This window comes from Camelina sativa, chromosome 1, assembly GCF_030686135.1.
Source record: "Camelina sativa cultivar CO46 ecotype springtype chromosome 1, ASM3068613v1".
Taxonomy (NCBI): domain Eukaryota; kingdom Viridiplantae; phylum Streptophyta; class Magnoliopsida; order Brassicales; family Brassicaceae; genus Camelina; species Camelina sativa.
Window position 1 is genome coordinate 2,642,703 of NC_141880.1, and position 27,137 is coordinate 2,669,839.

At 36.1% G+C, this 27,137-nt stretch overlaps 7 protein-coding genes and 1 long non-coding RNA gene across 11 annotated transcripts; 3 read left to right on the forward strand and 5 right to left on the reverse strand.

The window, feature by feature from the left end:
* On the forward strand, positions 1-798 carry LOC104728629 (uncharacterized). Its single transcript, XM_019238352.2, has one exon. It carries the CDS (start codon positions 158-160, stop codon positions 545-547), a length of 390 nt encoding a protein of 129 aa, XP_019093897.1. The 5' UTR covers positions 1-157; the 3' UTR covers positions 548-798.
* Positions 799-1,196: 398 nt separating this feature from the next.
* Positions 1,197-3,854, reverse strand: LOC104728794 (ubiquitin-like-specific protease 1A). The gene is made up of 9 exons (XM_019244830.2): positions 3,024-3,854; positions 2,862-2,941; positions 2,679-2,769; positions 2,465-2,563; positions 2,277-2,369; positions 2,040-2,159; positions 1,852-1,955; positions 1,686-1,758; positions 1,197-1,567 (listed from the first exon to the last, which is right to left on the reverse strand). The coding sequence occupies exons 1-9, from the start codon at positions 3,726-3,728 to the stop codon at positions 1,505-1,507; spliced, it is 1,428 nt and encodes a 475-aa protein (XP_019100375.2). The 5' UTR covers positions 3,729-3,854; the 3' UTR covers positions 1,197-1,504.
* LOC104728709 (uncharacterized) lies at positions 3,727-7,750 on the forward strand. The gene is made up of 2 exons (XM_010447679.3): positions 3,727-4,299; positions 4,449-7,750. The coding sequence occupies exons 1-2, from the start codon at positions 4,260-4,262 to the stop codon at positions 7,085-7,087; spliced, it is 2,679 nt and encodes an 892-aa protein (XP_010445981.2). The 5' UTR covers positions 3,727-4,259; the 3' UTR covers positions 7,088-7,750.
* Positions 7,751-7,818: 68 nt separating this feature from the next.
* On the reverse strand, positions 7,819-12,216 carry LOC104728994 (putative histone-arginine methyltransferase 1.3). Of its 2 annotated transcripts, none has more exons than XM_010447979.2 (15): positions 11,691-12,216; positions 11,241-11,303; positions 10,978-11,080; positions 10,606-10,749; positions 10,393-10,496; positions 9,932-10,030; positions 9,776-9,845; positions 9,520-9,616; positions 9,389-9,443; positions 9,186-9,269; positions 8,996-9,073; positions 8,775-8,878; positions 8,487-8,659; positions 8,225-8,382; positions 7,819-8,139 (listed from the first exon to the last, which is right to left on the reverse strand). In XM_010447979.2, exons 1-15 carry the CDS (start codon positions 11,883-11,885, stop codon positions 8,062-8,064), a joined length of 1,605 nt encoding a protein of 534 aa, XP_010446281.1. In that variant the 5' UTR covers positions 11,886-12,216; the 3' UTR covers positions 7,819-8,061. The 2 variants fall into 2 exon arrangements, with proteins under 2 accessions (XP_010446281.1, XP_010446228.1); XM_010447926.2 differs by having other exon boundaries at positions 7,819-8,142; positions 11,691-12,063.
* A 525-nt stretch (positions 12,217-12,741) lies between these two features.
* LOC104729121 (uncharacterized) lies at positions 12,742-16,036 on the reverse strand. Of its 2 annotated transcripts, none has more exons than XM_010448016.3 (3): positions 15,592-16,036; positions 14,942-15,301; positions 12,742-14,743 (listed from the first exon to the last, which is right to left on the reverse strand). In XM_010448016.3, the coding sequence occupies exons 2-3, from the start codon at positions 15,286-15,288 to the stop codon at positions 12,844-12,846; spliced, it is 2,247 nt and encodes a 748-aa protein (XP_010446318.2). In that variant the 5' UTR covers positions 15,289-15,301; positions 15,592-16,036; the 3' UTR covers positions 12,742-12,843. The 2 variants fall into 2 exon arrangements, with proteins under 2 accessions (XP_010446318.2, XP_087327441.1); XM_087471315.1 differs by having other exon boundaries at positions 15,537-15,730.
* A 63-nt stretch (positions 16,037-16,099) lies between these two features.
* On the reverse strand, positions 16,100-16,873 carry LOC104729173 (uncharacterized). The gene is made up of 3 exons (XR_758234.2): positions 16,748-16,873; positions 16,510-16,653; positions 16,100-16,307 (listed from the first exon to the last, which is right to left on the reverse strand). It is a non-coding gene; the product is annotated as an uncharacterized LOC104729173 (long non-coding RNA).
* Positions 16,874-20,730: 3,857 nt separating this feature from the next.
* Positions 20,731-23,033, forward strand: LOC104729323 (uncharacterized). 2 transcript variants are annotated; one of them, XM_010448290.3, is made up of 6 exons: positions 20,731-21,030; positions 21,142-21,232; positions 21,468-21,607; positions 21,701-22,063; positions 22,139-22,201; positions 22,282-23,033. In XM_010448290.3, exons 1-6 carry the CDS (start codon positions 20,758-20,760, stop codon positions 22,519-22,521), a joined length of 1,170 nt encoding a protein of 389 aa, XP_010446592.2. In that variant the 5' UTR covers positions 20,731-20,757; the 3' UTR covers positions 22,522-23,033. The 2 variants fall into 2 exon arrangements, with proteins under 2 accessions (XP_010446592.2, XP_087327737.1); XM_087471611.1 differs by having other exon boundaries at positions 20,834-21,030; positions 21,947-22,063.
* On the reverse strand, positions 22,493-25,134 carry LOC104729230 (protein TRIGALACTOSYLDIACYLGLYCEROL 4, chloroplastic). Its single transcript, XM_010448189.3, has 5 exons — positions 24,605-25,134; positions 24,249-24,513; positions 23,600-23,954; positions 22,955-23,292; positions 22,493-22,840 (listed from the first exon to the last, which is right to left on the reverse strand). The coding sequence occupies exons 1-5, from the start codon at positions 24,886-24,888 to the stop codon at positions 22,643-22,645; spliced, it is 1,440 nt and encodes a 479-aa protein (XP_010446491.2). The 5' UTR covers positions 24,889-25,134; the 3' UTR covers positions 22,493-22,642.
* Positions 25,135-27,137: the final 2,003 nt, after the last annotated feature.

Consider the following 27,137-nt stretch of genomic DNA (forward strand, 5'->3'; position numbering starts at 1 on the left):
TTTCTTTTTTAAAAAAAAAAAAGCAAACAACAAACAAACCAAATTTTACAAATCCTTCTATAACCCCAAAAGGAAGAAGAGAAGAGAGAAAAAGCAAAAAGACAAAACTCACTCTCTGCGTCGATTCAAACACAGAACTCAGTGACTATAATTAACAATGTATCAAGATCGACAAGGCGTTGTAGGAGGAGGAGGCGGCGGTGGCGGATCTGCGCCACACGGAATCATACTCGTCGTCGTCGTTGCATTGGTTGTACTCGTTCCGTTCTTCATCGGAGACGGTGGTGAAGCCATTACAGATGCGATCGCAGAGCTTCTAAGTCCGGTGGGACTTCTCTTGCTTCCCATCGTCCTCCTCCTCGTCATCCAGTTTCTCTCGTCGGAACGTGGTTCTTTCGTCTCGGCCATTTTCTCCACCGGAGAACCCGAGTCGATTCACCGTGTTAGTGGTTCTCCCGTCGGTGTCGCTCTGTTCCTCGTACTCATCTTGTTCTTACTCTACAACCGCTTCTCCATCTTCGGCGGAAACGATGACTCCGATGACTGATGCGACGTCGTTTTTTCAGATCTAGTTGTTTTTTTTTTTTTCTTTATTCGCTTTTTTTTTTTAATGTTTTTGGTTGTATTTTGTCTGACGGTTGAAGTCAAAAAAACTATACAGCCACAGTTTCCATGTAATGTAGGTCTATGCACGTGAGAGTCACGTGACATTGCTGATGATGATGAGTAGTAGTGCACTGAGAGAGAGGTTTGTAATTTTTGTATTCTTTTACGTATAAATTGCCAACATACGTGACATATAGTGTGGTTATGTTGTTATTATTAATCAATCCCGAAACTTCAAAACAACAAGTACGCCAATTTATGCGTTTAAACGTAATAATCTCATATTGACAAGTTTTTTTTTTAGCGTGTGTGGTAGGGAAATTTGATAACAAAATACAAATTGACAAGTTTTTATTGCAGTAACAAAATTGTGAGATATGTGTGTATGAATATGACGACTGAGGAGTATTATTTTTTGATTGGGGAGGGGACAAATTGGAGTTTCGGACTCGGTCGCCACATGACGACCACGTGAGAGACCTGAGAGAATAATTTTTTTGAGACATTTTTCTGATTTCTCATTTGCAATTCCTATAGAATAATATTTTCGTTTCCCTTTTTATTCGTACTCTTCATGTTACCACTATAAATAGAAAAAACAAATTTCTTTCATTTTTATATATATAATCTAAAAGTACAAATATAATATCGAAATTCAAAATCAGAGTATCCTGATAGTGAAAAATAGAATCTTTAAATAATAATTCGATTTTCACTATCAAGCCTCAAAATCAGATAACCCACATTGTGTTACCCTTTTCTGTATATAATACGTACATCAAATTATCAAAACACACACAAGTGCTTCATCATCTAAGTTTCTCAACACTATCTACATGAAGAGGAAGACCTTTCTCAAAACTATTCTTTCAAGAGTTTCCTTATTTTGCTTACATCATCACTCAGCTTTCAGTTGCAGAATCTCCTTCGCTGTCCTATCCCGGAAATATGGCATTTGTTCCTGTTCAAATCACACCAACACTTTCTATTTTAAGCACTCTTTAAGTCTTTCAATATGACACTCATGACCTACTATACTATTAGTCGATGGCAGTTTTAGTAACTTTCTGCGATTTTACCTGAGTGAAACAAAGATCCAGACCTCTGCTGTAGAAGTCTATGTATTTCAGCATAAATATTCCACAATCGTATCTACAAAAAAATGCAGAGTCAAAGTTAACGAATGTACTACTATATGGATGTATGAGCTACAAGTAGCTGACATCTTTATTAGGAAGGCATTACCCATTTCTCTGCATTGGAAGGTCCTGGACAAATTCTTGTCTCCATCCACTTACATCAAGGTCTATTTCACTCTTGTCATTAACTTCATCCACAAAATATCTAGCCTGACAAGTGAAAAACTACAGTATCAGGATATATATGTTACAACACAAAAAAAAAATAATGGTTTCCTTACTCTATAACATTACCAGTGCATCGAGTATTTTAGGTTCCCTTCCTTTGAATGAGTCGAGATACTGGAGTTTCCGGTCCTTTATATTTATTACAGCCAAAGTCCAGTGGATGTTCTTATGGATAGGGATAAATATCTGACAACAAACAAGGTCTTTTAGACAGATGGTATAATTCAAAAAGAGTTTCAATGTCTAAAAAAAAAGGAGTGTAATATAGAGAGTGATAGCAGGAGAAGCACACAACAAGTTTACCTTGTCACAGTCTTTGAGATAGTAGCCCAACCTCTTCACTGAAGTCCATCTCCTGACTGCGCCGTAGTTGTATCCAGTCCTCGAATTAACTAACTGAGGTGTGATTTAAGGTTATATCTTCTTGTCAAAATTCATGAGCATATATAGGGGCTAAAATCTCAAATTCATATAGAAGAAATGGGTATAACCTTAGTGAAGAAAAATGTATTGAAAAAATGACATTTTAGAAACTTCTTTGGTTCTCTAGCTTCCCTTTCTTTCAGCAATACCATATAAAGATTAATGACCTACACAGAACAAAGTCCAAAGATTTTACCAAATCACAGAGGTTCTAATCGGACATAATATATTAAATCCAATCTCTAAGAAGAAATCACGTGAGATTTATATGCGTTGACTAACCTCATCATTCAACCATTCACCTGGTTTAAGACACCTCAGGATTTTCCCTGTAATGTCAATATTCGAGTTCTCATGTGCAACCAAGATGGTCCTGCAGTGAGAGACGTTCATAGCATTACATAGCAAAAAACAAATGTGTATTCTCAGAGTAAGTAAATAAGAGACAAAAAATGAAAACCATACGGGTCACTAGCCGAGAATGCACGCTTGACCATTGTTTCCTCCTCTCTAGAAAGAGGCAGAAATGCTTCACGTCGTACATCCTGTAAACCAATTAAGGTACAATGAAGCATAAAAGCTTAAACTTTAGCCACAACTATAAAGATAAAATGAAAATAGCCAAACCTCTACTGGTTCTTCATTTTGTTTCCAAAACGAAAAAGAAAAAGAAAACAAGCTTCGCAGTAAAGCACGGCCTCTCTCTTTCACAACATCACCAAAGCCTTTGTCTTTCAGTTTAGAAGTCCGGTTCTCAGCACTCTTGACAACCTTTGTGTATGCTTCATAACTCGTAACATCAGTCACAGGGTGATTCAAAACAAATGAACTATTAGCTTGAGAACCATCATCCACCATCAAGCTCCCATTTTTCAGATTAACAACCTCAGAAAATAATCTATTCCCCATCTCTGCCTTCTCTTCCACCTCCATAGCCACGTTTTCCACACTCTCCATACTAGTATCAGTAGATATCATTTCCACATCTTTACACTCATCGTCAGCATCAGTCACTTCTCTATCCGTTCTATAAGGCAAAGGCAAATCAATTGCATTTCTTTTAAACAAGTCATAGTTCCTTGTGAGAAAAGAAGCTCCAAACCCATTACCAGAAACCTGCCGTGTGCTAAGATCCCGACCTACCCCTCTTGTCATAGAAGAGAGGCCGCTCTTCAGAATCCGCGAAGGCCCATGAACTTGTCTCCGCAACGGAGATTTCACTTCTGGGTAACGGTAATTTCCAGGAGCCATGACTCTTGATGAACGTAATAAGCTGAAGAAACTGAAGTTTTCACAAGGGTTTAAACCACCGCTGCGTTTGTGGTTACTCATTACTGCTCTGAAATAGAAGTAACCATAACCCTACACACTAATTTAAAACCAATCCCACAAAACTGAAAGGTCGAAAACAAAAAAAAATCCCAAATTTAGGGTTCAAACTCCTAGATTGATTTCGATAAAAATAACTCGGGAGCAAGCAAAGTTTGAATTTTTCATTAAACACACTGGCGTTTCCGAACTCGCGACGCTCCCGATGACGACCCGGATAACATAGGGTAGACCCGGGAGGTTTTATTTAGGTCAAACTCAAATTAGTTGACTTTTTCTGAAACCCCTCTAGATGAAAGGGAGGTGTCTGGGTCTTGTTCCTCCGATTCGGCTAAACCTATGTTTTGTTTTGTTTTATTTCATCTCGTTAAACCCTCTCTACTCTCTTCTCCTGAAAGCTGGACTCTCTTTTTCACTTCAGAGTTTCGTTATATATAGAAAGATTTGATTTTTATTTTTATTTTAATTGGTATCTTCTTCGATCGTGTTGGATTTTGAGATTAGTCGGCGGTTTATAACTCGGAAGTCAGGAAGATGCGCATGCGGATGCGGATGCGGATGCTACTAAGACCAGGTAATATATGCTTTTGTGCATTTCAGTACCTGAGCTGAATTCTTGTGGCTTCTTTATAGTACTGTCGCTTACAAACTGATGAATCTCATATGAGACTGTTCCTGATTTGTGTTATGTTTGTCTCTCTCTCTCTCGTGTTCACCCTGCAGGTATTATATTTCACACCGATACAAAATCCTCTCGTGTTGTTGTCACAGTTTGTAAGCAATTATCATCTTTGTCTGATAATGGCGAAAATCATGAGAAACCATATACATTTGAGGGTAATAGGCAAACTGTTGATGAAATTTGCAATGTTTTGGAGACTGGTCCATGGGGACCTTCAGCTGAGAATGCTCTATCTGCTCTAAGCTTTAAACCACAACCAGAATTTGTCATTGGGGTTTTACGGAGGCTGAAAGATGTGAACCGGGCGATTGAGTATTTCCGTTGGTATGAGAGGAGAACAGAGCTGCCTCATTGTCCTGAATCATACAACTCCTTGCTTTTGTTGATGGCTCGTTGCAGAAATTTTGATGCTTTGGAACAGATTCTTGGAGAAATGAGTGTTGCAGGATTTGGTCCTTCTGTTAATACTTGTATTGAGATGGTTTTGAGCTGCGTTAAGGTGAATAAGCTTAGGGAAGGTTTTGATGTTGTGCAGATGATGAGGAAGTTCAAGTTTCGACCTGCTTTTTCAGCTTACACAACTCTTATCGGTGATTTTTCAGCTATTAATCATTCTGATATGATGTTGACTCTCTTTCAGCAGATGCAGGAGTTAGGGTATGAACCAACTGTTCATCTGTTTACGACATTGATTCGGGGATTTGCCAAAGAGGGTCGAGTTGATTCTGCTCTATCTTTGCTTGATGAGATGAAGAGCAGCTCTCTTGATGCCGACATTGTTCTTTATAATGTATGCATAGATAGCTTTGGTAAAGTGGGCAAGGTTGATATGGCATGGAAATTTTTTCACGAGATTGAAGCGAATGGTTTAAAGCCTGATGAAGTCACTTATACTAGCATGATAGGAGTTTTGTGCAAGGCAAACAGATTGGATGAAGCTGTGGAGATGTTTGAGCATTTAGAGAAGAATAGACGGGTCCCTTGCACTTATGCTTACAACACGATGATTATGGGTTATGGTTCGGCTGGAAAATTTGATGAAGCATACAGTCTCCTAGAGAGACAAAGGGCAAAGGGCTCTATACCGAGTGTGATCGCATATAATTGCATTCTTACATGCTTAAGAAAGATGGGAAAAGTGGACGAAGCTTTGAGAATGTTTGAGGAGATGAAAAAAGATGCTGCTCCAAATCTTTCAACCTATAATATTCTCATTGACATGCTGTGTAGAGCTGGTAAACTTGACTATGCTTTTAAGCTACGTGATTCTATGCAGAAGGCTGGTCTGTTTCCTAATGTTAGGACAGTGAACATAATGGTTGATCGGCTCTGTAAATCCCAAAAGCTTGATGAAGCATGTTCTATATTTGAGGAGATGGACTATAAGTTTTGTACCCCAGATGAGATTACATTTTGTTCCCTCATAGATGGCTTAGGGAAGGTCGGAAGAGTTGATGACGCTTACAAAATCTATGAGAAGATGCTGGATTCTGATTGTCGTACTAACTCTATTGTTTACACATCCCTGATAAGGAACTTCTTCAACCACGGTAGAAAAGAAGATGGACACAAGATATACAAGGAGATGATTAATCAAAATTGTTCTCCTGACTTGCAGCTTCTTAATACGTACATGGACTGCATGTTCAAAGCTGGAGAACCAGAAAAGGGAAGGGCGATGTTTGAAGAAATAAAAGCCCATCGGTTTGTCCCAGATGCTCGAAGCTACTCGATTTTAATTCATGGACTAATAAAAGCAGGGTTTGCAAATGAAACGTATGAGTTGTTTTATTCCATGAAAGAGCAAGGCTGTGTCTTGGACACACGTGCTTACAATATTGTCATTGACGGTTTCTGCAAGTGCGGAAAAGTTAACAAAGCTTATCAGCTGCTGGAGGAAATGAAGACGAAAGGTTTTGAGCCAACTGTCGTTACGTATGGTTCGGTCATTGACGGGCTTGCAAAAATTGATCGGCTTGATGAAGCTTATATGCTCTTTGAGGAAGCAAAATCAAAGAGAATAGAGCTAAACGTGGTAATTTACAGTAGTCTTATTGATGGGTTTGGGAAAGTTGGTAGGATAGATGAAGCTTACCTTATCCTGGAAGAGCTTATGCAGAAAGGATTAACACCTAATGTCTACACATGGAACTCATTGCTTGATGCATTGGTCAAGGCTGAGGAAATCAATGAAGCCCTTGTCTGTTTTCAGTCGATGAAAGAATTGAAATGCACGCCAAACCAAGTTACTTATGGTATCCTAATTAATGGTCTTTGTAAGGTCAGGAAGTTCAATAAAGCCTTTGTCTATTGGCAAGAGATGCAGAAACAGGGAATGAAACCTAGCACTATTTCTTACACCACCATGATATCGGGACTTGCAAAGGCTGGGAATATTGCAGAGGCTGGGGCTCTCTTTGATCGGTTTAAGGCTAATGGTGGTGTTCCAGACTCTGCTTGTTATAATGCCATGATAGAAGGTCTAAGTAACGGGAACAGGGCAATGGAAGCTTTTTCTCTCTTTGAGGAAACACGTCGAAAAGGATTACACATCCATACTAAAACCTGTGTTGTTCTTTTGGATACTTTGCATAAAAATGATTGTCTTGAGCAAGCAGCTATTGTTGGCGCTGTTTTGAGGGAAACAGGAAAGGCACGGCATGCTGCACGATCTTGGTAGACAGTTATCGGTAATCTCGTTTTTTGCACAGGAAAACCAACAAAAGACGTTTTGGATTATGTCTGATTCAAGTGAGCATTCTGAATCACAAGAACCCCAAGTGTCTGGCGGGGACAATGATTGTTTAATATCTGTCAGTGTTCACAGATCAAGAAAGATGGGTGTCGTCACTTGAAACATGCTTATATCAATTAACCCCAGATAATTACTTCGGTTCCCTTCTTCGTTTGATTCAGTTCTTGAGAACCACCAAGATCTTCATGGTATCTCCCATCCAGATGCATCTTCTGCATTCTTCCTGATGTCGAGCCCATCTTTTTAAGGATTTATTTGGAGACTATTGCTCGGTCTATAAGTCACTTTGGTATGAGCTCTTCTTTATAACAAAGGTTGTATTTTCTCCGACATAAGAGCCAGCTCCTTGTGTAGTGTAAGAAGCAGAAATCTTAAGAAGACTGACTAGAAGTGAATTTCGTAAGGAAGTGCCTGTGTTCCTATGTCTTACACTGCATTATAACAGAGCATCAGTTTGATCATTTATGATCCTTCGAATTCATCTTTTGCTCACTTTTTTACTTTCATGATAAGTTCTACGTCTACTTCCGTTGATAAAGTTCTCTTACGGTTTTTGCTTGGGGTAATTAAAATTATTATTTCATCAAACCTGAACTCGATATACATTTGTTTACATTGCGTGTGGATGTTATTAGAGTATAAATATCATGTGAGTATATATTAAAGACATCATTAACTTAAATAATTGATAAGTTCGATGTGAACAAAAAAACACACACACACAAAGGTCCAAAGGGAGTGATGAGATCTTTCCATGCTCATCATCTAGATAGAACCATAACAAACCTCACAAGACACCCAAGAACATTTTTTTTTTACCTTCGCGACGTTACAAACTAAAATTCCAAGTTCAAATATGACCGAGATCTAAAGATGGTATCATTATCTCTTATTAGCTTCTAGAGCTGGGTACTCGGATTCTGTGGCGGCTGTTGCAGTAACTCTTCTTCTAATTCATCGTTTTGTGTTTGTATGTCCTGCTAACAGTAAATGCATATATATCAATACACACATAGAAAAAAAAAGCAACCATACCTATTCTATTTGCTGAATGCATTTTACCTGTGTACTTAGCTCCGGTTGTGGTTGTAGAGGTGGTTCTTGTGCAACAGGGTATGCTTGTGGCTGAGACATTCTATAATATGGTTCTTTCAGATCGAATTTGCATGTTGATGATTGGAGAATTCCGCCTTGACTTGCACCGGGACCCCACATTTTAGCTGTTAAAAAACACAATACTTATGTTATCAGTTTTGGAAAAGAAGTTGAAAGTTGGATGATGGTACTTCCGAATGAGGAAAACGCAAGAAGAAGCAAGTCGGACCTGATAAAGTTAGATCTATGGTGTAACTCTGAGCACTGTGGGCTATCAAATGAAGTCTACCAGTGATCTCTTGACCTGCCATTACGTAAATAGGCTGCGAGAGAACACATCTGATTTGGTACCAATGTGTGGTAGGTGCACCAGGTGCAGTTGTGAGCCATCTTTGGACCGTGCTGTTGGAAATAGAGTAAAAAAAACGAGTTTGAAATGAAATATTCTTCAATTGCAAAGATAAACGTGAAAATAAGAAGTTTTGAATGAAAAAAAAAAACTAAGAAGCAAAGTTACCTCCCGTCAAATAGAACGTCGAACCAGCAGGCAAGTCCATGCAATCTGGTGCACATGGAAGCCGTGAACTTCAATGGGATATCAATCTCGTAAAAATCTTCTTCCTGTGAAAAGATTCAGAGGTAAAATGAGATTGGAAGTCATTTACGTGCACCATGAAAGATCAAATTTTCTTGACATAGAGTGGAACACTGAGGAACAGTATTAAGTAGCGCAAGTACCTTCATTTGAGTGAAATCTATCATGTGAAACATTGGAGGAGCCACTAATACTCTTGGATCAAATGCATCAACCACGGGCTGTGAAATCAAAAGATATAATTCATTAATACTGGTTATGATGAGTATAACCAAACACGTTAGTTGGTATAAATAGATATTTACAAAAAAGCTTGGGTGATAATAGATATACCTGAGAAAAATAACCTTGGTGTGCTGATCCATATAGAGGTGTCAGATCAACTCCATAATAGTTCTGCTGTTGCCAAAACATAGCCTGCATAGAGGGGGAATTTGTATTAATGAATGATTGAGACTGCAAACCAAAATTAAACTAACCCAACAAGCTTAGGCAAATTTTCTGGGAAATACTGCTTAGAATAAAACAGAGGCTACCTTATTTGCCATCTCAATAAATAAGAATTCATCGGAAAATGGTGCCATGTGAATCCTACAGAGATAGAATTAAATGAGTGAAGACTTGGTAAGAAATAAAAGAAGGAAACGCTATCAAAGGTTGACTTTACCTTCCGACAGTGGGAAACATTTTGCCCTTGGGAGACATAAAACGATCCCTAGCAATTACATATGATTCTAACATTCTCTCGTTGACCAATAAGGTGCCTGGTGCAGAACATAAGACATGTCATTTAAATGATTAATGGAACTTTCAATCACTAGTGATATATCTTTTCTCTAACAAAGTTTTTGCTTGTCTAAAGATTCTAAGTTTCCAATTTTTAGGAAAAAAACACATTTAAAGACTATCTCTGAGACACATACCCATCGGTTCAGATATCAAAATATCTGCTTTCTCAGGCAAGTCGATATCCTCAACTTTACCCTTAATGACCTACACTTGTGCCAGTTTCAACATCATCAGAAAAATACATCTATCACAAATATATATGATGATCAAAACTGAATTAGGAGTCTTACTGTGATCCGTTCAGCGAATAGTGGGTTTCCAGCAATCAGTTTACGTGCATACTCAGCCATTTCTGATGCTTCAACCGCATACACATGCTTGGCACCAGCCTAATTTAGCAAAAAATATAAATATGCATCAAGAAGACAGAAGAAAAAATGCACAAGTACCATAACCACCTGATAGCTATGACAGCCGCCGTCACCAAGGTATATAACTAGAAAAGAGTTCACATTTACTTTGGTACTTCTGTCTATTGCATTTACGGATCATCAATTCTACTCGGTGGATTAAGGCAAGTGTAGGTTGGAATCAGAGATGTAATTGTAAAAGAGAGCGAGGACTTCTCAATAAACAACTCCCCTTTAGTCTTTATTCATTTTCTAACTTTACAGATAAAATTATCTATCAACTTATTCTTGTTCGAGCATACCAAAATTCTTAATTCTGTAACCTTTAGCCTAAATATTACCTGGGCAGCAAACATTGACAAAATGCCACTCCCAGCACCCACATCGACCACAATACGACCAGCAAAATCTGAACGATTCTCCATGACTGCAGCGTAATATGTACCTGAAGACATGTATAAGGTTCATAAAGAGCTATTCCAGGGCAAAGAAACGGTGAAAAGAAAACTGAAACAGTTCTGAAACAAACAACACATTGAGACCAGATGTTTTACCTGTCCTAACATAATCTTGAAGCATATTTTGCTGATGTAGAAGTTGTCCATAATAATGGAAATACATTTTTGCCGAGGAAGCCTCTATCTTATTGTCAAACTTGCTTTTTTTAGCTGAAACTGTTCCATTTTGCAAGGATGATCCTAGAAACGGAAAAAAAGAGAAGACAGTAAAGGAGAATGCACAAATATTATGCATAGATTTTGAAATGGGCAAAATGATAGTGAAGAGTGGATAGTGAATGCACAAATAGCCAGAACAAACTTAAATTCTGGTATAGCTAGTCTATAATGGGTTTCAGAATCTTTCTTAAGTAAAAGCGAAAATAAGGCATACATGGTAATACATCTCTAAATGATACAAAGGCTCACCTTGAACAACAGCATCCTTTGTCCACTCTTCAAAAGAATCACAAAAATCCTTGCTATCCTTCTCAGTTTTAAATTTTATATTGACTCCTTGGGAGAATGATTTCTGTTTCCAAAAGAAAACTTATTAAATGAATCATGAAGAAAAATAAACCAAACATCTTGTAACACATTATTGATAAGGCACTCAAGGATATATCAAGAAGACGAAACAAGATATTCAATTTCAAGAATAACAATAGAAATTGATCTGAAAAGTAACGTACCTCCTCTGTTGAACTCGAACTATCAGATACACAGATGAAATGGACTGGCCCCAACTTGAATAACTGAGAAAGAAAGAAAAAACATAAACAAAGATGTAATACGATCAACGCATGCCTTCTCAGACGTAACAAGACCCCAATAATAAGATTATAAAACATAAGCCTAATCAGCTTTACTAAAAATTCAACCTTACAGACTTTAAAATATTTGCTTCAGTCGTAATATTAGTATGAACACCAATCATCTCTTCTAAAAATATCTCAGACAAATTGTGAAGCAACAATGTGGAACAAAGTAATTTCAAGAAATAATAACAACAGAGTTTTGATTCTTCCTAAAATTCATCATCTTCATGTATCAAAGAAACGTTTCACAAAAATAAAAAAAATCCAAACCGATAAAAAAAAAACAAGAGGAACAGTAACATAAGAATGTGAATCGACATTGACCTGAGCTGAAGCGAGATCAAAATTGAAGCAATGGGTCGAATCGGATGGCAGAAATCGGAGCTCCGTGACTCCATCAACGCAGGAAAACGTAGCTACAGCTGGAGAGGACGACGAAACGGAAGAAGAGGAGAGATCAGTGACCGATTCTAGAGAGAACTCCATCTGCTCAAGCTTTTTCACTGAAGAGACCTCCATTTTTACAAAAACGCTACGAAGAATGTACAGATAGATACAGTCTCCTCTCCTCTTCTGTTTGTGTGTAAAACGAAGCTTTTAACAATTTTAGGGTTTTTCTTTCTGCCTGAGAGAGGGAGTGAGAGAGATAAAGCCGCCAAAAGGATTAATGAAACGGTGGCAGTTGCGTAATTTACTTACGACTCTATAGTAATTGTCTACTTTTATTTAAGCCATGTAACCAAAAGCCTTTCGACATGGGAGTAATATCGAATACCAGTCGTATTACCAATCTATCTATCTAGAAACTCTTTTTCATATCGGTTTTTTAGAAACAGAAATCCGTGGAAATACGGAAATAAATAATAGAAACATGATTTTTAGAAATTTTTGTTTACAAATACGATGAAAATTCTGTTTCCGTTTTGGAAACACCGTTTGTGTTTTAAAAACACCGTTTTCTGTTTTGGAAATACGGAAATGTTTTTTAGTTTGAAAATTTAATAAATAAATATTTAAAATATAAAAGTTAATTATACTGTACATAGAAATATATAATATTATTAGTGTTTTAATTTAAGTATTTAATATTTATATTTTGAATTCTTGTTGTTTCAAATATTCTTTTTGATATTATTTTAATATATAGTGTTTTATAATATATATATATATATATATACATAATGTATATATGTATATATATATGTTTCTAAAACGTTTCCATTTTCTAATTTTTTAAAAAAAATTGTTTCTGATTTTCGAAACTTTTCAGCTTCAGATTATCTGTTTCCATGCAACCTAGTTAGCAAATTCATAGATCAAAAAGTTCGAATGTCATGGGATCAACGAGTTCTGCTGCGAAATAAAAAAGCTCGCATTGGTTTGGAAACGAACGATATTTTTTAATTCTTCATTACAAAAGAGAAGAGTTATCCAAAATCATCTACTTTGAAAAAAAACTAACCAACACATATCCTAACTAAGTAGCTTTGCAGGTTTTTTTGTTATGTCCTAGTCCCTTGCACTTGCTACACTGTAGCTGACGTTTTATCATGTCCAACGGCTCAACCTTCTTCATTTTCGGTCTCCCCGGTGTTCTCCTTGTTGGTGGAGGAGTCACGCTAACTAACCCCTCGGGAGCCTCGTCCAGCATCATCCTGTCCATGTTCGGCACAGGTTGAATCGACTCTGCGTACATTAAACGGTGACTCTCTACAGTTAAGTATGTAGAGCAGTACTCATATGGGCTTTTCCCTATGCATTGGATAACAACAATCGCATGGCTACAAGGTAACCCAGTTAGCCGCCACATCTTGCAGTCACAATCACACTGATTGATATCAACTATGTTGACAGAAGATTCTCCTCCATGAACCTGGAATAAGCTACCTTCTGGTGATGAAACCTGAAGTGAATGCGCAAGTTCTATTTCTTTCTGTAACTTCTCCTCGTTAGATGGTGTTAGAGCTGTGACCCATTCCCGTGATTCAACCTGATGGGTATAAATTGATTGCATCATCTTTGCTCGAAATTCATCAATCATTTGGGTAATGGGAAACTCATGTGCTTCAGATACCCAGCTGTAAAAGTCTAGCCCAAAGGTTGAGTACATCTGGTTATATCTCTCTCCTTGGAATAGGGCATTTGCCCAATGGTGCGGTTCATTTTCTATAACCCAGTTGTAAGCATCAGGAGATATACTTTTTATATTCTCCAAGGCACTGTAATAACCCTCTAGTGTTGTTGCATACGCCACAGAGTAGAAATCATTGAGCATATACCGTCTTGCTTCATTAGAAAACTGCCCCTTCAAGTCCACATTTAATTTTTCAGCGAGCTGGCGTAGACAATATGCGTGGTGTGCATCTTCAAAGACCTGCGCTATTGCATTCTTCAGACCATTCTGGATATCGGCAACAAATGTGATTCTTCGCGACTCAGACAATGCAGATTTGAGTTGTTCCAAAAACCAAAGCCAGTTCTCTTCTGTCTCTGAATCCACAATAGCAAAGGCTACTGGAAATATGCCATCTTCAGCATCGCAAGCTGTTGCAACGAGCATAACCCCTTGGTATTTTGAGTTTAAGATAGCGTTGTCAAGGAAAAGAAGAGGGCGGGAACCTTGTTTAAACCCAGATATTGAAGCATAAAACGATATGAAAAGACGATGAAAGCTCGAATCTTCCTTTGTCATGAAAGTGGCAATACTGCCAGGATTTGTCTCCTTCATCTTCTCACAGATTAAGGGAAGCTGACTATACGCCTCTTTATAAGAACCTTGGAGCTGCTCTCGGGCAATCTCTTTCGCTCTCCATGCCTGTGAGTAATTCAACTGAATACCATACTCTTTCTTTATGTCCTCAGCAATATCCTTGGGCTTGTAGTCTGGGAAGGCTTTCAACTTCTCTTTCAAGATGGTTCTTACCCATCCTCTAGTTGCACGGTAACCAGGTTTGATGACTGCTCTCTCACACGTGTGCCTTGGGTTCATTTTCTTGATACATATCAACTGAGTCGTTGATAGCCTCGCTGCAGTGATACGCCATGGACAACCTTGAGCTTTGCATTTAACAGAAACTCGATGGCTGTCAATTTTCTTGTATCTGTAAGCAAAACCATGGGCGACTGAGTACTTGTGCAATGCATCTCTGAATTCAATAAAGGTATTAAACCGTTGATCAACACCCGTGATGACGTTTTCCCACTGCTGTATCCCTGTGTTATGTTTCTGATCAACCAAAACAAAATTGCACGGTAAAGGACTATCATCAGGCATATCCATTTCAATTTGAAAATCATCTGATATATCCTCCTCGACAACATCTCCTGCAGTACAAACTGCAGGTACCACCCCTTCTGATGCCGTTGTCCTACTAGACCTGTAGAAGCAATTCACACATTAGCTAATTTGTTATTACCTAATTCAGACATGAGATCAATGTGCTTTTCATTAAATTGTTTCATTAGCTACAAACAACTTAGACAGAACCATACAATTCTCTAACTATGATCAGCTCAATGGACCAACACAAGTTCTAGAACAAAGGAAGTAGAACAAAGCAAAAGAAAACATCTACCTACTGGCTGGCATGGTGGAGAGATTTTTGGCAGCAACTTCCTCAGGAATGACGAAGATCTCGACAGTCCCTGCATCAGCAGAAAAGGTGACCATGCGTTTGAAATCCTTATCCTTAGAGATGGTAATAAGGGTCTTCTTGTTTCCAGGGAGAAAATACTTAAGAGTCATTGCCTCCAAACCAAACCCAAAATTCTCCGCCAACTCTGACTTGAAATCGCTCATTGAAGTGTTCTGATCAATATGTATCGCAAAAGCATCGCCACCAGAATACGATAACGTACCATCTTTGATAGTCACAAACTCACCACCTGACTGGCATATAGCTATGACTTTGTTGGTGGCCATGACCAATCAAATCCTGTAAAAACCAAAACCAGACTCTACATTACACACCTCTTTGCATAAAACACGAACTCTCAAATGTACACAATTTTAATCAAATTCAGCCAACGCCATGGCGGCCAGTACAATAAGAAATCGAATCGTATATATAAGTTAGGAACCCTAATTTCCAAAAACGAATCCGAAATTGAATAATAGATCACAATTCTGATATGAGAAAAGAGGATCAGAAAGGGGGAAAAAAAACAAACCCTACTAATTGAACCAGCTTATGATCATAGGGTTATAAAGAAGCCATTAGAGTACCTGAAACAGAAAGCTCAAGAACTGGGTTCTCTGTTCTGAGAAAACATTGAAATTGCCGAGCTTTTTCTTCTTCTGCAGACCCAGAGCGAGAGAGAGAGAGTTTCAAACTTTCTCGTACGGCCCAAAAGAGAAAAAGGGTGACTTTAAAACGCTGCGATTATGATGTCTTATAGAAGAACCTAACAATTAGCGTTTCGCGCGTCTGTAAAGTAGTGGAATGGCGATTTTTTGGCCTAATTAGAACATAAATCGTGGTTTTTAAAAATCAATGTAGATGCGGTGGAATGATTTGAAAATGTTTGTAGTTGGTGGATTCATTCAACAATTGGTATCGAATGTAGTAATCATCCATTGGGTAACTCACTTTGCAAAACTAAAACATGTTGCTGAGTTTGGGAAGGTGCATGCGTTAAATACTCGATAGAGATTTAGTGGTATTTATGACAATTTCCCATTTTTTTAGCAGTTTGGGTATTTATAATTACAGTGCTAACATTGGAGATCGTCATACTTGGAAATATTTGTTTTTATTATATCATTCATATCATTGAGAAATACATGAGATTCTAAACCGGTTTGCTACCAGCAACAACAAGCAATTTGAAAAGCAAGTTTTAGACAACCTCCTGATTTATAACCTCGCAAGATACAGCTCTTTCTGCATGAATCCTCGTGACATGGATATGCCCTATCAAAACATTGATTGTGGCTTTGTCCTAATTTATTCATAAAAGAACATCATTTAACAAAACTGTTAGTAAAATAATAATGATCAATTTCATAATTAGCATGTGAATTTCCAATACAAATGCAAGATCTTAATTATTATTTTGACTCAACTGTTGAAAAGTTCATGACTGTTTAGAGAATTTTTGAACATAAGTTTTGCATTTGAGAAAATCTTGTTTTAAATGTTACCTAATATCACAGGCAACATGATGAAGAAAGCAAACATCATCAATGAAAGTAACATAAGACATGAAAACTTCTTGGTTGCCATAACTTTTTCGAGGATGCAACAACTTCTTTGTGAATATTCTTCAATATCACGAACAAACAAACCTATAGAAAAGAAATGTTAGAACTAAGACCTTCTGGTAGAGGAAGCATTTTAACAACTCATACCAAATTTAACATAATTTATAAGTAGATTTACCGTCTTTATGATATTTTGCTTGTTACAAAGAACTGATTTTGTTGGACTCTTATGAGTATGCATTTATACACATATTGTAATTTTACAAATTAAAAATATAATATTTATGTCTTTGACTTATTTTCCATAAGATTGAATAGAGTTTTTCCACAAAAGAAAATTAGACTATAGAAATTTGGTCAAAATGTTCATAATTTAATATGTTTCCATTGGAGTTTGTGTTGACATGTTATTATGTTTTAATTAAAGAAAAGGCACTTGGTCTAACTAATTAATATTTTTCCATAACCTCTTTAAAAAAAAAGATTTCATATTGACTATATTTTTATTACTTTGATGACGAAAAATGTGCCTAAGATATTTTTACATTTCAACCATACGCAGTTTCGCAAAACATAACCATAATAATTAGTTTTTCAAATTAAAAAAAAAATTGTAGACAAAAATCCATAACCACATTAACTTGTCTAGAACCTGAACTCTTCTAATACTTAACTCTAAATATTGAACTTTAAATACTGAATATTAGACTTGAATTGTAATTTGGAGTAAGATTGTAGATTTGTAGTAAGTTTTACTAATAATATTGGATAACCGACCAAAAAAAAAAAAAAAAAATCTTATTGGATAAATTAATTAGTCTTTTTTCTTTTTCTTTTGACAACAAATTAGTCCTTCTCAAACAAAACCAACCTAAAAACCGGATGAACCCAAAAGCTCCGGTTCATATTGGTCCGGTCTGATCTAAATAATCGCCACACGCATATTCTTGAGGATGCAGCAACTTATTTTTGAATATTCTTCAATCTCACGAACAAACAAACCTATAGGAAAACAATGGTAGAACTAAGATTTTCTGGTAGAGGAAGCATTTTAACAATTCATACAAAATTTAACATAATTTTATAAGTAGATTTACCGTCTTTACGATATTTTTCTTGTTACAAAAAACTGATTTTGTTGGACTCTTATGTGTATGCATTTATACACATATTGTAATTTTACAAATAGAAAATATAATATATATATATATATCTTTGACTTATTTTCCATAAGATCTGAATAGAGTTTTTCCAAAAAAAACTATTTCCTTATGTGTTTATAAAAGTTTACATTATGCGGTATTAGCAATATGTCAAAGCTAATCACTATATACAGAACCTCTATAAATTAATAAGGTCGGAACCATGAAATTTTATTAATTTATAGAGGTTTTAATTTATCGATAAATTAATAAAATATAAATTTATCCATAAATTAATTTATTAATTTATGAAGATGATTTTTATCATAAATTGAGAGTTTAGAAGAAATTGTTGCTACTATTTTTCAAGGTGATGATGAAGTTGAAGAAGATATAACGATACATTTAGAACCAGTTACACGTAAGGAAGCAATTATCGCGTCAAGAACTCTCTATAATTTTTGGATGCGATTTGAGAAGACAACACCATAAGTTTTTGATGCAGTCAGAAAGATTAGAGATGCTCTCTAACAAAAATGCAAATTCAAGAACAAACAAACAACAATAGATTTATATTTCACCAGATATTCTTAGACATATATATATATATATATATATACTAGTTTATTTGATTATTAATTTATGATATTGATGGGACCATATTTTTACATGGGATTTTTAAAAAAGTTATTAATTTATGATTTTATCGAATAGTGTCTAAAATTACACTAGTCCTAACTTGGGACCGGAAAAATTTATTAATTTATAGAGGTTATTAATTTACCGAGTATTAATTTATAGAGGTTCTACTGTATATGTATGCCTTAATCATATGAAACACAATTTAATAAACTATTCTATTCTATAATATTTATCAGTCTCCTTTTAATATCTTTGCTCCAACTCTTTTTCTGTAAAGGCGGGGAAGATATGTATAGCTTCTCTGACAATTGAACAAACAATTTCAGACGTAGAAGTAAACAACCTGCAACAAAAACAATTGTTTTGTAAAATTGCAGTCAAGTATGGAAAAATATCAAATGTAAGAAAGACAATGTGAAACTTAATTAATGTTAAAAGGAGCCGACTATTTCGTATCATTATCTTTGAGCACAATCTCCAAGCTCTCACCAAACTTGGAGATGGCTTCTTTTTTCAATCTGAAGATTCAAAAGTTGTGAAATGTAAGTTTAATCAAAAACAATCAGTTTTGCATCAAAATCTCTAATGGAAAGGAGTCAAAGAACACAATGTACCCAGTTTCTAAATCGGCATACTCCTTCAATTTCAAGGAAAGCCTCCTTGTTGCATCCCAAGAATCAGTTACACTATTGCTGTAGAACCACTTACATGGGAGGGAACAGTACCAGCTCTCCGACAAAAATTTGTCATCTCAGTGTCTGAATTGATTGTTAAGACCATTATCTTGCCAAGATTAAAAACATTATCGAGATCCAAATGCAAATGATAAAAATAGCTAAAAGAAGTGTAAATGTCATGGTGATTTAAAATATAATTGCATAACATTAATTGTGATTGGGTAAAAGAGAAAAAGGTTGATAAAAAGAAACATTAATTGTGATTTGGTAACTAACATATCTCCAAAAAAAATTATCTTTCTAATTAATTATGTACAAAAATTACTAATTAATTTTAAAAATTTGTAAACTAATCAGAATTTTAAAAAGTAAGAATTTATATTTAAGTATCTAAATTATTATTTTAATAACTATATTTGGAAAATTTTGTTAAGATTTAAAATTATGATTTTCCTATCATCTTTTCTTAATTTTATTTACAAATTATTTTGAATTATCATATAATACATATGATAAATAAATATGTAGATTGTGATTTGATTTTTTTTTAAATGAAGATATATTACTCAATCTATAGATAAAAATGTGTGTTTTAATGTTCCACATCGCCGGATTGGTAAATCTAAATTTACGTGGTTGATAAATTAATAATTTTATTTGCTCATAATTAAAATATAATAATTCTACTTTAAAATATTTCACAAAATAATGATGCAAATACAACAAACAAACAATATAAAATGGTAATACATCAAACACATTAAAATATTATAATATTGTAAAATATTTAGTATTTAAAAATATATATGTAAATTTACCAAAAAATTATAAGATAAAATTAAATATTATCTCAAACAATATAATATTAACATATATAACAATAATTTTATTATTATATTATAAATTTTGGAAAAATATTGATCGGGATATCGGCCCTGTTCGGACGACTGTCGCTGAAACAGCTGTATTGACCGGAAAAAATAACGCAAATAAAGGCAAAATCATGATTGATCAAAAATAAAGAGTCGTTGGAGATAAGATTTATTGTTGCTAGCTCCGGAAAAAGAGTCGCTGTAATTTCCGGTGATCGTTTTAACTAACGCAGCAACTGAAAAATCATCAATTATTCACCGTTTGTTCTAGACGTGTCGCTCATTTCAAAACTTATTAAAAACAAAGTTATATTTGAGTCGCTGAAAGGTGTCGCTGGCGATACTGTAACGAACAGGCCATCATCTAGTAACTTTGTTATATAAAAAAGCATAATTCACATCCGTTGACTAATAATTGAAGGAAACTGATTTGGTAGGTTTTAATATTTTATAGAACTGTGTCATGACATGCTTTGGTATTATTACTTCGATGACGAGAAACAATTTACGTTTCAACTATACACAGTTTCGCAAAACATAGCTATAGGTCCATACTCCATAACTAAGTTAAACGAAAATTGTCAAAGTTTTCATAGCAGAAAATTGTAGACAAAATCCATAACCACGAACCTCTTAACTCCAACTCTAATCTAATCTAATATAGTACCTGAACTCTACTAAGTACTAACTAAACTCTAAAATTTAAATATTGAATTCTAGACTTGAACCCTAAATTAGTAAATTGCAATGTGCAGTGATACTGTAGTAATCTAGTGGATAAATTAGTCCCTTATATTTTTTTATTTTTTGACAACAAATTAGTCCCTTCTCAAACAAAACCAACCTAAGAACCGGATGAACCCAAAAGCTCCGGTTCATCCTTTGGTCCGGTCTGATCTAAATAATCGCCATACGCACCGTTTTACTGGCCTTCTCCGAATCAGAATCATCGGATTACACAACTCAGTAACTCACACAGAGGACAAGCAGAGGAAGAAGAAGAAGAAGAAGAAGAAAAAGAAGAGGAAGAAGACGAAAAAGAAGAAGAAGAGGATGAGTTGCGCTACACCAGCGCTTCCTCCTTCACTCTTTACTAATGGGTCTCTCTCGTCTCCTCAGAATGTCTCCGTAAGCTCCAAAAATACAATATTTTTTCTCCGAGTTGCGACTTCTCTGCTGGTTTTCGAAATGCCAAGAAAGTCTTATTTCATGATTTAATCTGAATTTGTGTGTTTTCAGATGACCAGCTTAAACAATTTGGTTAAGGTTAGTGATTCTGGTGGTTTTAAATGGCGCCTTGTGATAGCCTACGATGGCACAAAATTTGCAGGTTCGTCTTCTCAAAACTGAAACAATCTTTAGTGTATTAGTTCGTAGTAGACTAGTAGTTCGAAAATCCTAATCCTCAGGAGTATATTGTATCTTTATATTTCGTTACTTTTCTTGAAGTTACTTGAATCTGCGTGACAAAGAGAGGAAGTTGAAGATTTGGATTGTGCTCCTTCTTTAAACCCATCTATCATTCTTGTTTCCTTACATCGAATTGAATGGTGTGTTGGCTTCAGGTTGGCAGTATCAGGAGTCACCACCAACGATCCAATCCATGTTAGAGAAAGCCTTGATTCATATAACAAAGCTCGAAAGAAAAGAGCTGCATCTTGTTGGAGCAGGCAGGACCGATGCTGGTGTTCACGCTTGGGGTCAGGTTCGGCTTATATCCCAAATCTCTCTTTATAAACTCTTTAGAATTTTTTTATCTGAATCTTTCTTTGGCCAATCTTGTTTATTTCTTCTTCAGGTAGCTCATTTTGTCACTCCTTCTAATTATACTAGTTTGGATAGCTTTCACGCTGCTTTAAACGGTCTTCTCCCTAAAGATATCCGTGTCAGAGAGATGAGTGCAGCGGTTCCTGAGTTCCACGCTCGCTTTTCTGCCTCTAGCAAGATTTACCGCTACCAGATATACAACGACACTTTCATGGACCCGTTCCAGCGTCATTGGGCATTCCACTGTGCTTATAAACTGAATGCTTCTAAAATGCAGGAAGCTGCTAATCTTTTTGTCGGAAAGCATGATTTCTCTGCATTTGCTAATGCTACACGGGAAGATGGAATGCCTGATCCTTTGAAAACTATATCCCGCTTTGATATCATTCAAATGGTAAGATTTCTTTATTCCTGAAACAGTTAGGAAAAGGGTCATATGATATACCCTTTGATGTGTTTTGGTGTTTAGGGATCTCTTCTACAGCTTGAAGTTGAAGGTTCAGGCTTTTTGTACAGACAAGTGAGAAACATGGTTAGTTTCTATGTTCTCTTTAACATGCTTGACACGGCGAAGTAATGTTTTTAGTCTGCTGAGTCCTTCCACATTTTCAGGTAGCTTTGCTGATTCAGATTGGAAAAGAAGCATTGGATTCAGATATTGTCCCAATGATTTTGGAAACCAAAGACAGGACGGAGCTTGCAAAGTATACAACTTTGCCTGCACCGCCTCATGGTCTTTGTCTTGTGTCTATCAAGTATAAGGAAGACCATTTAAACCTTCCACTGGATTGTCCTGTAACTAGTTTTGGTAGACATCACACTATAACAAGATGTAAACTTCCCTTCTATTAAATCATTCTTCTGTTTAACATAAGAAACTTAAAAAAATCAAACATTGTCTATTTACTTCTCTGCAAGACGACTACAATCTTCATAGGATCAAGCTAGACATTTTGAGTGGAAAGTCCTGATACTATGTCTCAAAGAAACGAAGCTCAACCATGAATTCTTTCTGTTTTGGGGAGCACCAAGCAACAGCCTTGGCAGAAGCAAGCACTTGAATAGCATATTCCAAAGCAAATACTGTCTTATCTACAGTCACGGGGTTGGCTCCATTCTTCAGATCAATCTGAATTCCAGACTCCACTCTGAAACTAAACGGTCCAACAATCTGCAACCAAATCCGTAGAATATTATTACGAATCAAGTAGCTGAAACTATGAATTTAAGAATTTCTTTTTGTCTGGTAGACTATTTGGTCAGAGCAGTATATACTTTCTTTTACCTGTTGCTGTAAAGAAACTAATACTTCAGGGCAGATTTTTTGAAATGCTTCTAAACTAGGCTGCCGAGAATTTAAAAGATCTTGTGCGACGCTAGTGGCACCGGTAAGAAACCTCAAACCATGCGGAAAGTCTAATCTAGCATGGAAACGGGTGAGATCAAAGAAGTTATTCTGGAAGCTTCCATATTGAGCTGTGAGTGATGCCCGTCCTAAGGCATCAGCCATGAATCCGGAATTTACAGATGGAATATGAAGAGAGAACCCTCCAACACCCTCAGAATCATTCTCAAATTTTGATCTGATTGAATTTTCTCCAAATGCAGCGGTCATCACAGAGCCTGTGGGATTAATGAAACGTATTATTAACACCAAATAGATCATTAAAAAAAACAGTGCTTCCTAAGCAGAGGGCTCACTCAAACATAAAACTTTCAATCAGAGGATAACAAATTAGCTATTCAATAGCCGTAAGAAACCAAAAGATCCTACAAATTCACCTTTTGCATCACTGGTTTTTCACATCCAATATTAGAGTTGCAGAACTCAGATGATCAGAGTTTCACAAAAACGTATTAGAGAAATCACAAAACTTCCGGTCTTGACAAGAAAAATACTTGTGAAGTGAGTCGAATAAACTTATCTTACCGATAATCCCAGATACTGCAACATGAGGACTACTGAGGAAGATGTCAAAGGGCTTGCAAGTTTCGAGCTTTGGAGTGGTACCCCTCCAGAGATCCATGTTTGACCTATAGGAGACTGCGGATTTTAGAGACAATCCAGGAAGCAGAGACGGTGGAGGCACTTCCATTGTATCAGAATTAAACTTCTTGGGTGATCCACTGTTATGGTGTAAACATAAATGGTAACTTAGACCAGACTCAGCAGGAAGAGAAGCTATATCTATAGCCATTGAGAGTGGCACATCCCAATATTCACCATGTTTATCCACAAATAGTCCAGGCCAAAACGCCTCTGCTGTCAGATTGTGAAGGGGGAACTGAAACCCACGAAAAAAAAAGAAAAGTGAGTCAAGAACAATAAGTATAGTGGACTTCATAAGCTCAGTGACCCAAACTCCATAATCCAGAACGATAATTCAGCCAAGGTTATCACATTTCCAACTACATTGATTATATCGAAAGAGACAATAGAGCAAAAGTTCGATAGCTCTGTAGGATAAACTGACCTACCAGACTTCTTAAGCTCAGTGACCCAATTTCCATATTCCAACCAAAATTGAGAAAGATCAATAGCATCAACAAATAAAAAAAGAAGGTAAGAAAGAAATTGCCTTGTGATTGAAGATAGCCTTAGCCCTAGGAGTCTTCTTAAGATCACCTTTGTATGTATCATAGCTAAGAAGCAAAGTATCATCTGGTGTTAACAACAACTCAGAGCAAAAACCCAATGCATACAAAGATTTGTCCTTCAAATGCTTGCCAATTGCGTTTAAACGAGAAGCTGCTTTAGAGGAAGCCCCTCGACCAAAAGCTTCATTCTTTCTTATCTCCGATACGAATCTCTGAACATCGAATTGGCCCAGAAGAGACACAAACCTTGGAATTTTAAAAAGCAAATCAATCATCGAGCTTTCACAGAAACTATCAGGATAAAGTTAGGATTTTGAAATTGGTTTTTTAAGTATACCAGTTATTGGAGAAAGGAAGAGTGAGGACTCTTTGAAGAGAGAAACCACCACCGCCTCCATCTCCGGTGTTGGAACGGATAGAGGAGAAGGAAGGGATGAGAGGTGCGGCCATGAATCGGTGAAAGAACTCAACTTGCTTGGAGCGAGAGAGATGAGTGCCTCTGGAGAAACCTAGAGGAAGAGGATCGTCCGAAACAGCTCGTGAGGTGGCCTCGAGCGTCACCGGAGTTGACATATCGAGGTCCCAGATATCTCCCTCTGCGACCCATCTTAGTCTGTTCATCGCCGTCGTCTCTGCCGCCGTCGCTCGATTTCTACAACCAGCTGACCTCGAGATGACCAAACACCACAGTCTTACTCTGGATTAGTCCAATAAACACCCTGCCGTTTTCTATTTTCATAAAAAAAATGCATACCGTTTTTATTTGTAGCCCAAGTCTATCGCGGAGCATTTACGTGACTGCGACTGTTGATCTGCTAAATTTGTGTGACAAAAAAACGCAAGGCAAACGATTTTGTCACAAACAACGTTGGTCCAAGATGAACAAAACTAGATATATTGATACAAGTAAAATAAAATAGAACAGAAAATTATTAAGGGAGTTTGAAAATTCATCTTAAACTCGATAATAAACAATGAAAAACCAAAACTTGAAAATAAACCCTAATAAACAACTAGTTCAATTTGTGTATAATCTAAATAATTACCTTTTATTCCATGGGTGTCCTGCACTAAAAAAATGAATGGCCAATCTTCTAAAGCGGATTTGTATCTATTCTATTTCTTTTTCATTCAAAGTTTTTTGTTTACTCGGTATAGTGTTTATGGGACTTTGGAAGTTATGTAATTTAAGTAATCTAATTGTGAATCCATCTTTAGGACCCCAATTAAATGTACATAATCCTGCAACTAACATATATTACAACGTTTCTACCAAAAAAAAACATATATTACAGCGTACATAATATTGATTTATCATTTATCAATTTGGAACGATGAAATGTGCTATATGTGATAGATTTTTTCCGTGGCAATTAACTTGCTACAAAAGCTTTAAATTCAAAGTTTGTTTTTTTTCACGACAATTACTAGTGCCTATGTAATGATTAAAATAACTGCAGCTAGCGACAAATAATCTCTTGATAAGTTCTGTAATGTTTATATATTCTATATGTGAATATAAAAATGTTAAGAAGTGAAAAGTTCTTTTTAATTTGGTTGGTGGGGTGTGTTTCCTGCATGGTTCCTCTAGGATTCCAACTTGTCCCAGCCTTATATATAAAGGGACCTTGAGTTTTGAACCCTAAACCATCAGACTCACCTTCCTTCACATGCTTATATGTATCTTTAGATACATACACGCAAAATACATCCCTCTCTCTCTATCTATCTCTCTCTCTCCCTCTCTCTCTAAAGGATCATAATGGGAGGTTCGTGGCGTTTCTTCTTTAGCTTCTTCGGCAGCTTCAAGGCGTGGTGGCGACGCAGACAGAGATCAAACCAGGCAGGAACGGATGACGAGATGTGTGGTGAAGATAGTGAAGCCAACTTCTATAATTGGTACCTCGTGGAACCAGCTATTAATCGGAGATCCACTGATTTTATCAAAAGGTTCCACGAGACTCGCGACTGATTCTTCTATCACCTTTTCAGCCTTCACCAGCTCCGCAACGTTAATTTGTAGTTTGAAAGAAAATTTGTTTCTTTCTTTTGTTCTTTCTGTTTTTGTCTAGCTAGTGTATATGTTTTCTATGTGATTTTAATAAACATAATCATCATTTGGTTAAGTCTGTCCAGTTTGCTTATGTGTGTTTTATCTATATACAATACGTTATATCATTGCATACAATTCATATTTACCCTTTCACTATGTTTGGTGGAACTAAAGTATCCAACCGGTTGGTCGTCGTCTTAAGATAACTTTCAATGCGTAATTAGCCACTTTACCCGTGTCTAAGTGATTTTACCGCGCGCACCTATCACAACTGCACTAAAACAAATATAACCGGACGTCTTAGAATGAATTGAATGAATATGATGACTATATAATTAGTCTCCTCAAACTAAAAAGAAAAGTGGCTAATTCACATAGAGTTTACATAAAGCTGTTAATGAGAAGATTGATTGTAATGCATGTACAAGTATCGGTGAGAGAAATTAGTATGTATCCGATTGATCAACAGTCAACACTAGTCTTATACTCCTTCTGTCTTATAAAGATTGATGTTTATAAGCTTTTATTTAAGAAAACAATGATTACTTAGTTTAAATATTTTTACGAGATGTTTTTTAATAAATCCAATATAATCTGTTAGAGAATAGATCTACGAGATGTTTTTTAATAAATCAAATATAATCTGATAATTAAGATACTCCCTTTTGTTAACAAAATTCACTATTTACATTTATTACTATGATTTTTGGATAATTTGTGACTTCACTAGACAAAGTTGAAGAGGTATAAGTTGGCCAAATAATCAGCCGTTCTTATTATAAGACGATATGCACCATATAATCGAAACCAAAACTCA

What these genes read in the sequence shown, in the direction of transcription:
- LOC104729230 (XM_010448189.3), bottom strand. Translation starts at nt 24,888, where the DNA reads ATGAACAGACTAAGATGGGTCGCAGAGGGAGATATCTGGGACCTCGAT. An exon ending in CTTCCTTTCTCCAATAACTG is followed by an intron (nt 24,514 to 24,604) that starts GTATACTTAAAA and finishes TAAAATTCCAAG; the next exon opens with GTTTGTGTCTCTTCTGGGCC. An exon ending in TAGTTTCTTTACAGCAACAG is followed by an intron (nt 22,841 to 22,954) that starts GTAAAAGAAAGT and finishes ATTTGGTTGCAG; the next exon opens with ATTGTTGGACCGTTTAGTTT.
- LOC104728994 (XM_010447926.2), bottom strand. Translation starts at nt 11,885, where the DNA reads ATGGAGGTCTCTTCAGTGAAAAAGCTTGAGCAGATGGAGTTCTCTCTA. An exon ending in TGTCAATGTTTGCTGCCCAG is followed by an intron (nt 10,031 to 10,392) that starts GTAATATTTAGG and finishes TTGCTAAATTAG; the next exon opens with GCTGGTGCCAAGCATGTGTA. An exon ending in GACGTTCTATTTGACGGGAG is followed by an intron (nt 8,660 to 8,774) that starts GTAACTTTGCTT and finishes TATTTCCAACAG; the next exon opens with CACGGTCCAAAGATGGCTCA.
- LOC104729323 (XM_010448290.3), top strand. Translation starts at nt 20,758, where the DNA reads ATGAACCCAAAAGCTCCGGTTCATCCTTTGGTCCGGTCTGATCTAAAT. An exon ending in CGTCTCCTCAGAATGTCTCC is followed by an intron (nt 21,031 to 21,141) that starts GTAAGCTCCAAA and finishes GTGTGTTTTCAG; the next exon opens with ATGACCAGCTTAAACAATTT. An exon ending in GTGTTCACGCTTGGGGTCAG is followed by an intron (nt 21,608 to 21,700) that starts GTTCGGCTTATA and finishes TTTCTTCTTCAG; the next exon opens with GTAGCTCATTTTGTCACTCC.
- LOC104728629 (XM_019238352.2), top strand. Translation starts at nt 158, where the DNA reads ATGTATCAAGATCGACAAGGCGTTGTAGGAGGAGGAGGCGGCGGTGGC.
- LOC104728794 (XM_019244830.2), bottom strand. Translation starts at nt 3,728, where the DNA reads ATGAGTAACCACAAACGCAGCGGTGGTTTAAACCCTTGTGAAAACTTC. An exon ending in GCATTCTCGGCTAGTGACCC is followed by an intron (nt 2,770 to 2,861) that starts GTATGGTTTTCA and finishes CTCTCACTGCAG; the next exon opens with GACCATCTTGGTTGCACATG. An exon ending in GTGAATGGTTGAATGATGAG is followed by an intron (nt 2,564 to 2,678) that starts GTTAGTCAACGC and finishes TGTTCTGTGTAG; the next exon opens with GTCATTAATCTTTATATGGT.
- LOC104728709 (XM_010447679.3), top strand. Translation starts at nt 4,260, where the DNA reads ATGCGCATGCGGATGCGGATGCGGATGCTACTAAGACCAG. An exon ending in GCGGATGCTACTAAGACCAG is followed by an intron (nt 4,300 to 4,448) that starts GTAATATATGCT and finishes TTCACCCTGCAG; the next exon opens with GTATTATATTTCACACCGAT.
- LOC104729121 (XM_010448016.3), bottom strand. Translation starts at nt 15,288, where the DNA reads ATGGCCACCAACAAAGTCATAGCTATATGCCAGTCAGGTGGTGAGTTT. An exon ending in TCCACCATGCCAGCCAGTAG is followed by an intron (nt 14,744 to 14,941) that starts GTAGATGTTTTC and finishes TTGCTTCTACAG; the next exon opens with GTCTAGTAGGACAACGGCAT.